The sequence below is a fragment of the Anoplopoma fimbria genome, chromosome 5, assembly GCF_027596085.1.
Source record: "Anoplopoma fimbria isolate UVic2021 breed Golden Eagle Sablefish chromosome 5, Afim_UVic_2022, whole genome shotgun sequence".
NCBI classification, from domain to species: domain Eukaryota; kingdom Metazoa; phylum Chordata; class Actinopteri; order Perciformes; family Anoplopomatidae; genus Anoplopoma; species Anoplopoma fimbria.
Window position 1 is genome coordinate 18,003,919 of NC_072453.1, and position 12,500 is coordinate 18,016,418.

At 39.5% G+C, this 12,500-nt stretch overlaps 1 protein-coding gene across 2 annotated transcripts in view; it reads left to right on the forward strand.

Annotated features, from left to right (window-relative positions):
* The window catches only part of timp2a (TIMP metallopeptidase inhibitor 2a), a 12,028-nt gene extending 3,500 nt beyond the window's left edge, over window positions 1-8,528 (forward strand). Inside the window, exons 2-6 of one of the 2 annotated variants that reach the window (XR_008531209.1) lie at window positions 3,136-3,236; window positions 3,358-3,466; window positions 5,579-5,703; window positions 6,533-6,780; window positions 7,274-8,528. Coding sequence is in view for 1 of the 2 variants with exons in the window: in XM_054598330.1 (XP_054454305.1) it covers window positions 3,136-3,236; window positions 3,358-3,466; window positions 5,579-5,703; window positions 6,533-6,730 (533 nt within the window). In the remaining variant the exon portion in view is untranslated. Of the gene's footprint in view, window positions 1-3,135; window positions 3,237-3,357; window positions 3,467-5,578; window positions 5,704-6,532 lie in introns of both variants that reach the window. The other variant, XM_054598330.1, reaches the window with a different exon arrangement.
* The last annotated feature ends 3,972 nt before the right edge of the window (window positions 8,529-12,500 follow it).

Genomic DNA, 12,500 nt, shown 5'->3' on the forward strand with positions numbered 1-12,500 from the left:
AGATCTTTGCCTCAGAAGTTGGTGGAGACCAAAAACAGAGTTAGAAGAGAGTGAATATTGGACTAACATTTATCATGTTACCCGAAGCAAATCTCCACATGAATGATAAATGTTGCTCTTCATCAGCTGGATTTAAATAAGCAAATGTTTTTGCTATCAAGTTCCCCAAATCAACTTGAAAGCTGATGATATGTCAACGCAAGTGTCCCAAAAATCAATGAATGCTGCTTTTTAATATTTCAACAATTGGCGGATTTTTAATATGCCAGCTTCCCAAATGTGAGAATTTGCTGCTTTACTCTATTTTGTATAATTGCAAATTGAATTCTTTTGTATTTTGGACTGTTGGCCAGAGTCAGGGAGATTTTGATTGGCATTCTTCAACATTATTTGACATTTAAGTAATCCATAAATCAAAAACAGAAATAGAATTGCCTCACACACGCCAATCGTTGTCTATAATATTCTCCTCTTGGGATGATCGGACTCAGAGTCTGTCCTTCACAGGTCTTCACACGGATGTGCTCAGAGGTCACGAGGGCGGCTGAAGTGTGTGTTTGAGGGCGTTTCGTCTTTGGTCAGATGAAAGGTTAAACAGAAAGCCCACATACATCTGGAGCTGGACAAACCACATCAGGGAGGATCTGATGGTCACTGGAGGATGAAAAAAGAAATGGATAGTCATGCGGTGGGATTGAATGGGGGGGGCACTTAGGATGTGGTGTGTTGTTGTGTTTTATGGAGGTGGCTCTCAGCTGCTGTTGATCAGATGCATCCCGCTGCGTAGTCTGCCGCCTCTGCAACACGCTGTTTAGACTGCACAGGGTGATCCACTCCGGCTTTACTGCAGTGGGGGGGGGGGGGGACTGAGAAGTAAACCCGTCTGCAACACCGAGGCAGACAGATAAGCTCCCATAACACCAATCCATTTAGAACAACGGGGTAGTTTCCCCTCAGTATTGTGTCCTGCTGCTCATTCTTCCCTCATTAGTTTGCGGCTCAGGATGAGGTCGAGGAAATGAGAGCGGAAAAAGTGAGAGGAATGCAGGAGAGAGTGCCAGCCAGGTAAACTGTGTGGTGTGTGTGTGTGTGTGTGTGTGTGTGTGTGTGTGTGTGTGTGTGTGTGTGTGTGTGTGTGTGTGTGTGTGTGTGTGTGTGTGTGTGTGTGTGTGTGTGTGTGTGTGTGTGTGTGTGTGTGTGTGTGTGTGTGTGTGTGTGTGTGTGCTGCTGTATATTTGCATAAACATCAGTGGAACCAGAAGAAGACGTTTGCTTGTGAAGAGTAAAGGTTGACTTCATGAAGCCATGGTTATAGTTATCAGTGCTTTGTTAATCGCAGAATCAACAAATCTCTCCTCAAATCTTTTATCCTCTCCGTCTCTTTTATTAGTAATGAATCAAACACCCGGGTCATTTATCCCCACTGCGAATATGTTAGTTATTAACAACCTTTATTACTTAAAACCTACATTCATTTATTTGTTTTTTTGACACTTATATGCAGCGGGACAAGCTTTAAACACAACCTTGACTTAGAATCACCTTCTAAGGTTGATGATACAAACTGTTTAAAAAGCAAGTAGATTAGTTTGGAGTGGTGTTTGTGTCCACCACTCATGCAACAAAGTGTTAATAGAGTGGAAAGTCAGCAGCCATAGACGACAATAGATTCAATTAAGAGTTTAGCTTTAATACTGCATTCAGATTTAATCAAAATTCAGGCTTTCCTGCAGAGTTTTTCAGTGGAGGTGATCCTCCTTACCTTCCATGACAACCACCTCTAATAACATTGTGCATTATTCATTATTACTCCTTACGTCAGGATGTAGATGAATTTTTGTTAAAGGAAAGCCTGATATTGCCTCTGAACCCTGGATGCTCCGACGCTTCCACTCTCAGAGAATTAATCAACAACAATTTTAATATTAGTTTTGAAACACAAACACCAAACATTTACTAGTTCTAGCTTCTCAAATCTGAGGATTTATTGTTTTTCTCTGTTTCTCAGCCGTTTGTGGACAAAAAAAACAAGAAATTATGTCAACTTCCACACACCTACTACTAATAATAGTAGTTGTCGTAGTTACGTGTGCAGAAAAGCACGCATCTTGGACAAAGAGGGGAGAATTAAAAAAAGGAAAGACGTAGGAGCAGGATGGCGAGAGACGTTAATAACTCTGGGAGCCATGAACCTCCATATTTGTGTCTGCTCCAAGTCATAAACCGAACCCAGGGGTGTAAGAAGGAACAGCAGTCGTGTGTGTGTGTGTGTGTGTGTGTGTGTGTGTGTGTGTGTGTGTGTGTGTGTGTGTGTGTGTGTGTGTGTGTGTGTGTGTGTGTGTGTGTGTGTGTGTGTGTGTGTGTGTGTGTGTGTGTGTGTGTGTGTGTGTGTGTGTGTGTGTGTGTGTGTGTGTATCTATGTGTGTTCGTGTCCACTGTTCCTGCTTATTTAATGTTTTTTTTTTTCTCTATTGCTCATATTTTCCATTCTGAATTAATGCCCTAAGCATAGCTGCAGCTTGATGTAGTAAGTTAGGCCATTAAAACACACACACACACACACACACACACACACACACACACACACACACACACACACACACACACACACACACACAGTGAGGAATATAATAAACATGCCTCCGGCCCATTCTCTCTCTTTGTCTACATATCAGCTTTCAAGTTGAACTCTTATTCGTGGATTCTGCTCTTTGCTGGTTTCCTGGTCATGTTTGGAAGCAGGAAGCATTGTGCCGCAGGCCAAATCAGTTTATGTGTCTGGCCCTCATGCAGGTTTGGACCTAATGGGAACCTTTAGTTTGGTTTTCATTGACTGGGCTGCTGTCGACCTTCTTGTGGTATTTTTTGCACAGGAGACTTCAGGCAGCTGTGGAGGTCAATTGATTGATTGTTTAAGGTTTGAGACAGGAGATGGCGATTACAAATCTGACAAGAGGTGATGGAAATTGAAACTAGATTCACAAAATATAATAAACCTTGTTCTCATGTCTGGTCGCTCACAGCAGCAAACGTTCTGCATCCTTTTATTGGAAAATCTTTTTCTTCTTTCTTTTGATGTTGGGATCATATAACGATGTGTAATCTGACTCCATGTCCCGCTGTTTCCCCAATCAGTGATTCGAGCGAAGGTGGTCGGAGAGAGAGAGGTCATTTCTGGGAACGATGTCTACGGGAACCCCATCAAGAGGATCCAGTATGAGGTCAAACAGATCAAGGTAAGACTACACCGATTGGGTTTGAGTATCCCGAAGATGCCTCCTAGTATATATAATCGATGCACAGACTTTGACGCTTTTATTCTGACCTTTGACCCTTCTCGCTGTGGTTTTGATCCAGATGTTCAAGGGGCCTAACCAGGACATCGAGGCTATCTTCACTGCTCCTGTGTCCGCTGTCTGTGGTGTTACCCTGGACGTCAAAGGCAAGAAGGAGTACCTGATCTCAGGTGTGTACTACTTATGAGCTTTTATTTCTATTTTGTTTGCAGAAATATATCTGATCCTGACACAGAAATGTTAAAATGACATGTTGTGAAACTATATATGTCAAAACAGGACATTGTTACACTTTACACATAAAAAAAAAAAGAGGAAATAGCGTGTTTAATAATGAGCTTTAGAGTAGTGTATACTCTAAAGTGTATTTTCCAAAATATTGAGCTGTTTTTAAGCTTTAAGCCTTTAAGCTCACACTGTGTTTAGTGACTTTTGGTTGATTACTTTATTACCTTTTAATAATAGTATTTATTTAAGTACCTAATATGTTACATTTGTTAATTTGCTCCAATCTGTTTTATATCCTTGTAGATAATATTTGACAATCAAAATAACTTTTTTTTAATGTGTGTGTAACTGGTCTCTGGTCACTTTTTCTGGGTAACTATAAATAAACTAAAACAAATAGTGAATGAATAAAAGGACAGACAGGAAAGCAACTGGAAGCAGACAGATAAGCAGATATCAAACCTCCAGATAGAAAGTCGGGCAGACAAACATGAGATCCGATAAAGACTGAACAGGAGGAGTAACTGTTTATGTTATTATGGTTAATGATATGCTGCTGACTAAACCCTCTGGAGACAGGGAGTGTCGTCTGTCGTGTTACAGCTTGAGCTCCTGAGAGTTGTAAATATCCGTACTTTATATCTTGATGCTGAAGGTGATGATGACGGTGAAATGAAAATACATTTTACAACATAACAGCCTGAAGGGAGCATCTCATTATTGGCGCATTTAGTGGAGCATTTAGCAGCTGGAAATACAGATATTTCCCCTCCTGTGATATTGAACTTGCATTTATCAGGTGGAGAAAAGCTCCTTACCTGCTTGATGTGTAAATAGACAACTGTTTGCCAACGAGTTAGTCTTATAATGATAATAATATGTTGGTGTTTCATGCACAGAGTTTGACGACAAGCTTGATACCACTCTTATGTCTGTTTCGCTGTGTACAGCACCTCTAAAGTTCCCTAATTAACAATTAATATCTAGTTTATTTAATCTGTGCAGAACCGAAGTGTAAAAACAGCAATTTTACCGTTCTACGTGGGGTTATGTGCCCAACCAGTCACTGTGACTGGTCAAGAAATAGTCTAGAACATCACCAACTATACAATTTGAATATTCGTTTTAATACTTTTGTTGTTTTCAAATTAAACAGGATGTGAAAAGAGCTTTAAGTGTTCAAGTAGGTGGATTTTGTTAAATTTGGATGGATCAAGGCTTGCCGTTTCCCCCTTGTCTCCATTCTTTATGCTAAGCTAACTAGTTTCTAGCCGTAGCCTTATATTCAACAAACAGATATCCATCTTTTCATCCAGCTCTCCACTGGAGAGTGAATAAGCATATTTGCCAGAATATCCAACTCTTCCTTTGATGTTTTGAATGCTAAGTCTGGCTGGTATTGTGACTGAAAGCAGCAGAATGAGACACAGAGGATCATGATGTCATGCACGCTCTGGTTTCCCCATCGCAGACAGAGATGCACCCACAAAAACACTCGGCCCTAATTACAGAGTTGTAAGAGGAGGAACTGCTGAAGCCAGCGTTTCCTCTCTCAGACGGCAGGACTTGAGCAGTGGGAAAGTGGGACAGCTAACTTTCTGCAGACCGGGGCATCTTTTAAAACAATTTATCCCTCCTCCAGTTGGAAGGGTTAACAGCTGGAGGAGTTCCAGTGAAACGTGAGTCAGCCTCGTCTGCGAGGACGTGCTGCAAACACTCCGACATGTTGAGAGTTGCTCTGCAGACAGATAGCGGCGAAGTCAGAGGACTTGATCTGCAAACTCAAGTTGAAATATCTTCTTGTTTTGACTGGTGCCACTCATGCGTGAAACATAAACACCAGCTTTTCACACAGAGGACAACGGTCTGTGTTGAATCCTGCAGAAACCAGTCTGATATGTAACAGATTATATCCGTTCTTCCTGTGAACGTGTTGCCTGACGCTCATAGCGTTCGTCCAATGAGAGCATTAATGTTGGTGCATGTATGATCGTGCAATGTTTATTTTTTTTCTGTCGTTGTGAAGCTTTTATCGCTGTCTCGTTCTCTTGCAGGCAAGGCCGAGGCCGACGGGAGCATGCATGTGACCCTGTGTGATTACATCATGCCCTGGGACTCCTTGAGCAACACCCAGAAGAAGGGCCTGAGCCAGCGCTACGAGATGGGCTGCGAATGCAAGGTAAGACCCCGGAGGACCGTCTGCGTTATGTCTTATTCACTCTCACAGCAAGATGTCAGACATTTTAAGAATATATTTCTTTCAAAGTTATTTGCAAAAAGTTCTCATCTGTTATATGAAAAAAAGAAGAGACTTTATGTCCTCTTTTTCTTGAAGTTATAATCCTAAAGACTTCAGTCGTGGTAGATACAGCGACACCTGTGGTTACTGACTGCTTAATACTACTTCAAACAGCTTCTTGTCAGGAATACAACAGTAAAGCAACTGTTGTATCTTTTTACAGTGCAGCCAAACAAACTTATGTTGTTTTGTTAGAAGAGCTATTCATTTAAAAGTTACCATTAGCTGCTATCTATCGTTTCATTACTCCCTTATAAAAAATAAAAGATATCCGTGCCAAAATTGACAATTGTCTTGTTTTTGTAGACGCTGTCTGTGTTGTGACACATATTTCACATTTCCTCTGGCTGCTTCACAATAAAAGCCACCCTGTTGTTTCGCCAGTTGAATGATTCTTTCATGTGAAGCAGCAACAGTAACTAATGCAGATCAAACCTAAAGAGAGCAAACAGTGAAATGAATCCGGTGACTCCAGTACTCCTATTAGAAAGTTAAACATAGAGAGATAATTACTAAATGTTGCAGGAAAATAAATGTAAAAAAAGGAATTGTAATTTCATTCAAACTTTAAAGTAAATAGGGAAAATTGTTTTGGTATTTGTAGCTAAACTCTGTTGTCGTTTTGGTTCTTGTATTTTTAAAAGTCACCAAACACACAGCTTTTTGTCCTCCACACAGTTTAGAGAGATTGTCCCGTGTGTCTCTGCAGATCGTGCGCTGTCCCTCTCTGCCCTGCGAGATCTCGGCCCCTGAGGAGTGTCTGTGGACGGACCTGATGCTGGAGAAGCAGGTGCACGGACGCCAGGCCAACCACTACGCCTGCGTAAAGAGGGTGGACGGCTCGTGCTCCTGGTACCGCGGCGTTGCGTCGCCCAAGAAGGAGTTCCTGGACGCCGACGACCCTTAGTCACACGGCTGAGCTGACTGCCCACTGCACAGCCTGGCTGGGAAATAAATGTAAACGATTCCATTGAAATTATAGATTTATAGAACAACACCAGGCAAAGTGTTTTTTGATTTTAAAAAAGGTAAAGCTAATGTGACTGAATTTACCTGCCGGTCTGAAAACAACCTTCAGCCTCTCTTTGTATTTGTTGTCTGTTTGCTTGCTCAACTTTCACTTGAAGAGGCTCAGAGGTCGTTCTCAGACTCTGTAAAAAACGAATGAAACAGCATCATGAGACATAGACTGGTCGAGTGATGCTGTTGCTTCCTCCTGAGGCTGGCGTCAGGAGGACATATCCATTCTTCCTGCCCCGCAAAGCGCTTTAACAGCTCTGCTCTCCAACCCTGCAAATCAATCCCCGCAAATCAATCCCCGATCTGCTGCCGATCATTTGTGTTCCTACTTTTATTACCTCATTCTCCATTTTTATTCCAAAGCCAAATTCCAAGTTGCCTTTTTTTTTACTGATTGTCTCGCTCTCTTTTTCTCTCCGAACACCATTAGTAACCGCTCCTCTTGTTCTCTGCTGGGAGCTGTTTGGCCACCGTTGACGTCGGACGCCCACGACATGCTTAACTGTTTTCTTTAAAAAGAACATGAGTCATCTCGCATGGCTGATCTTCTCTGGTTTCTTAAGTTGAAAATCTTTTCTCCTGGTTATTTTAAATGAAGCCTGTGACCACCAAAGGCCTCACTGGACCAGTCTATGCTGCGTAAAGACGAGCGCTCTAAATTCAAACCTGCTCATGAGGTTAAACACCTCCTCGTCGCCAACCAGTCCAACCAGAAATGTCCAAAAATTCAACTTCCTCATCTCGTCTTCATCCCTCTCCCTTGCTACCCCCACTATGTAGCTGTACAGTACCTATGCATATACTTTTGTTGTTACTTGATTATTTTTATTTACTGCATTAGAACTAGATTTGCACTTTTTGAGGATGAGTTCCAGTAAAGATAAGAGCCTGAGCACTCTGATGTGACAGTTAATAAAGTTTGCCGAGAAACGACAGATCCCCCTCAGGTGCAGATATCTCCTATTTTGAGTGCTTTTGGTGATCCATATTCACAGACTTATTCTTGCTATCTTGCAGCGGATGAAAAACAGGAAATGGTGGTGTGTGAGAGTTTCAGATATAAGGGATCTTTTTACAGATGTTATGGGTGAAAGAGAAACAAAATGGAGCTTTTGTTGGACGTTATTTCAGTGTCTTTGTATTATCTGTTGATTGTGAATGCCAACAGCAGTTTCATGATTTGCCAGTATATTCTCGCAGACGGTTCATTTCATGAGTAATAAGGTCTTTACATGCTTAATGTTAGCTTCGACTGCTCCTTCCAGTTATTAATGAAAGCTTTATCGCCGTCATAGAAAGCAAGTTACTCAATCCAAGTTTACAGTGCTGTTTTATACACCTCAAGCTACATTAACAACAAAATATATATATGATGGAGTATTAGAGGCATAATTTAAAAGTAAACTTTCCATTTTCCATTTATTTTTATTTTTTCAGTGTTATAATTATACCTGTCTTGATTTTTGTGTGTTTTCGCTGTCTCTGTCTACGATGTCTTTAGCTGTAGTGTCGAGGTCAGAAGGTCCTCTTGCGCTGGAGTAACGTGAGAGGGAGAGAGATTAAGTAGAGAAAAGAGAAATGGGTACCTTGTGTGAATAGAGGCCTGTGCATGTGTTTGATGCTTTATGTAAGTCCGGGCGAAGGACAAAATATTCAGTATTATCAAATAAAAACCACACGTTTGAAAGAATAAATGCTGCCTGTGTGAGTCTTATTGGGTGTTTGCTGATACGGTTTTGGTTAAGTGATGCGTGTGGAGGCTCAAAGTGTTAAAAAAATAAAAATAAAAATCATTTTATGACAATCCATCCAAAAGTGTTTGACATATTTCAGTCTGGACAAAAGGGAACCGATGCTTGCATGATTTAAAATGATCTTCAATAAAGTTTGTTATTGTGGAAAGAAGCAGTATGAAATAGCATTTCATCATAATCTTAGTTAAACTGAATTATTCCACCATTTCAAGGTTAAAATTCCATATTTCTGTGTAGGTATTTCTATGATTATCTATTTCAGAATGTATTATTTATTGACTTTAAATCTGTAGAACCAGTAGAATACTTTCTGTAAGTCTAAATACTGAAATCTAAATTTAACCTCCAAACATTTGTAATGTTGGTATGTAAAGCAGTCGACCTTGGCCTTCATGTGGCGGCTGTTAATTTCCCACCGAGGTCGTCTGTGTGTGAGGGACGTACTGAAGAGTGGAGACGCTGCGCTGGGAGAAAGGCAGTCAAATACTCTTAAGGAGATGTGGTAATCGACTCAACTAGGAAAATATTTGAGAAATGTGCAGGCAGAGCCCAGACCGGGCGTTTTTGTCGTCTCTGTTCAGTCTCTCCTCAATGAAGTCAAACAGGATTGTAATAATCATTGGGTGTTGGAGGGGATTTCACTTCTTCCTACACTCAGATGTCAATGTGTCACAGGGAGGGTGTGAATTCAATTATAAGTACATTTAGGTGAAGTGGACTGATGCAGTGTGTGGACATGACTGTCTTCTGTCACTTATCTTATATCAACACTTTGATTTCTCCTTTTGTGTTGAAAAACCCAGTTGGGCAACCCTTTGAGATCGAGAGATGTGTTAATTGTTGCTGCAACCTGTGAGTTGCAATCCTGGTTACGTAAGACGGAGAGGACAAGCAGGAAGAGACACAATACAAATACTGGTTTAGACTAGATGTTCCAGTCCAAACAAGCACAAATAAATGTAAACACATGAATCATGAATCAGAGAAAGACTCTAACCTTTACTACATATTGCAGAAAGTCTTTTGACCTGGTTTGATGGTTTAAAGACAGTTATAGGCAACTTAAGATATACATTTGATGTCCTCTTACTTTAATTTAATATATCGATTTTAAGCTACTTATTACTCAGATATTGTAAATTTACAGGGAGTCCTAGTTTCTAAAATTCTATGTTGTTAAGGGATTACATTACATTACATTACATTACAGTCATTTAGCAGACGCTTTTATCCAGGAAGTGTATTCAACATAGGTATTCAAGAGAACTACTAGTCACCAGAAGTCATAAGTGCATCTCCTTTCTTAAACAAAAAAAGGGATAAACTTATATAAAGTGTGGTGTTTAAAATGAGCTCCATGCCGACCGGCTACAGCATCATAAGTAATGCTATAGAGATTAGAATCAGATAATGTAGTTTTTTTAACCATGGGATATTGCTACTTTTACTTCAATAAAATATCCGAATACTGCTTTCACCACTGGAGGATAGTTAAGGGAGAAAGACCCAACGACTTCACACTACAGCAATAAACATGGACGCAGATTGCAGATACTAATATTTGCCTTATCAAATAAAATCACATCAATTATGTACATTGAAGCTGCAGCTGCCTGGTGTAAATAAATATTTCATTCCCCTAGAAAACATTATCCTTTGTTGTTGTGATGCCACCCAGTGGCCACAGGAGGACACAGCAGCTTCTTAATGCTCCACTGAAGACACATTTGATTTATGTAGCTCTGTTACAAGAACCCAGAATGTTTTTATTACATTAAAACTTATATATACAGAAGAATATAATTATTAAAAAACAGAAGCCTATCCACAACACATAAACCTAAGACAGACTGGATGCACAAATACACAGAGGTGGAAGTATTTTCTTACTTAAGTAAAAGAAGCAAACTAAAGTGTACAAATACTGGAACAAATAAAGGTCCTGCATTCAAAACTTTTACAGAGAAAGGTGCAAAAGTATTGGCATTAAAATATATCTGAAGTACAACAATTTGGCTACTCATCATGCAAAATGCTCAATAACAGAATGATTTATTTTAAGTTATTGTTATATAATTATTAATGCATCAATGTGTCATTTTAATGTTGCAGCTGGTAAATATACAGCTGGGAAGCATGTTCATTTCATCTAGGGATCAATAAAGTCCTATCTTCATCTATACAAATACATCGTAAATTACAGGTTGATTGTCTCCAAAGTAACTTAAGTTATAAGATTAAAAAAAAAGTAAAAATATTTCTGCAAATACACACATACAGAGTAACAAAGCATAAGTCTAAGAAGCAAAATTAGCACTAAAAAAAATCTCCAATGCATTACTAATAAGGGCGTGAAAATATTTGACTGGTGCAAAAGGATGTGGATCACCGATGTTATCGTGTTAACACCCACATGTTTGGCGTCAGAGGGTTAAGGGAGGAACACAGTCATTCTTGTGAGAAAAAACTGTTTAAGGTTTCCAGATAAACTGTGTTCTTCTTTTATGAACTAGTGAGTCTTTGTGTGCAAAGTGTTCATCAGAGTTGCATAATTCAGCCTCACACCACCTGATGAATTTGTACGCAGCATTAATTTGAATTAGATGAAAATGTTCTTTGGTCAATTTCTCATAATCAGTTTGTCTCACTTCAATCTATAAAGGGGTTGCCATGGAACCCAAAATATGTCTCTCTCCTTCTGCACCATAGAGGTCATCCTGTTAATGTGGGGCACAATTTAAGAAAGGTTTTGGGTTCCATCTGTCCTCTTTGCCTTCCTTCCATTTTTCATTTTTTCAAATGAAAGATGAAACTGAACTGGTGCGGAAAACACTTGAGATGTTTCAAAGAGCTTTTCAGAGATGATTGCTTTGCCTCTTTGGATGAATTGTCTGGGATGTTTCACCTGCAAGAGGTTTATTTCTTTAGATACTTTTGGGTCAGGTCTCTTTGAAAAGCACCTGACAACACCTGACACCTTTGAATGTTTGAAAAATGCCCCTGAAACACTCATCTTCTGTGTCTGTCAGTTTAAAGTCTATATACCCATATTTAAAGCATTTAAATGTATCCTGACATTATCTCAAGCTTTCATGAATGTAATGTGTTATGTAAGACTATACATATTATTCAATAGTTTGAGGGATGCTTTTCTAAACCTTTTCCTCTGCTACATAGATAATAATAAAAGCAATAGTAAGAATATATCATTTTCATAATAAAAAAGTGCATTTTGACTGAGATGAATGACAGCTGCACCCCCACACAAACTTTTTGGAAAACTGAAAAACGTAGATATGTGGGCAGCAGTTGAGGCTAATCTGTTACCTTAAACTTGATTAAATTCAGATGATGTTCAGCATTCTCTGAGAGTTTCCGTACTGTTTTTTGACCTTGTCTTTTATCTCTGAATTCCTCTCACCAGACTTCAGGGCAGACATCTTCCCCCGTTCTCTCGTTTAGCAAAGCTAGCGGCTTAAACTGACTTTGACTTTTGTGGTTTTGAGTGAAATGTCAAAAACGATTAGATGAATGGAGCATTCAGCTCAAAGCTCTGAGTACAGCCTCCAGCCGTTAGCATGGCTGTAGATGTGTTTTCTTCTTGTTGCCGTTACCCCTTTTCTTATCTTATTGTTGATGATATATTTTTATTTCAATATGTTGTAATATTTTACGTTATTCAGTTTGCTGAGTAAATATTTAGTTTACGTATGCCAAAAGACCTAGCCTACTAGAGAAGCAGAAACTAAAGCTAGCTGTGTTGTTGTGTTCAATGGCCTCCATCAAATGGTAATATTTATGTTTAATATTGTACACTAGTAGAGAGCTAGAGACTTAATATTGCTTAAAATTCATAACAGACATTGCATACTTGAATATCCAACACAGTTTGTGAAATAGTCA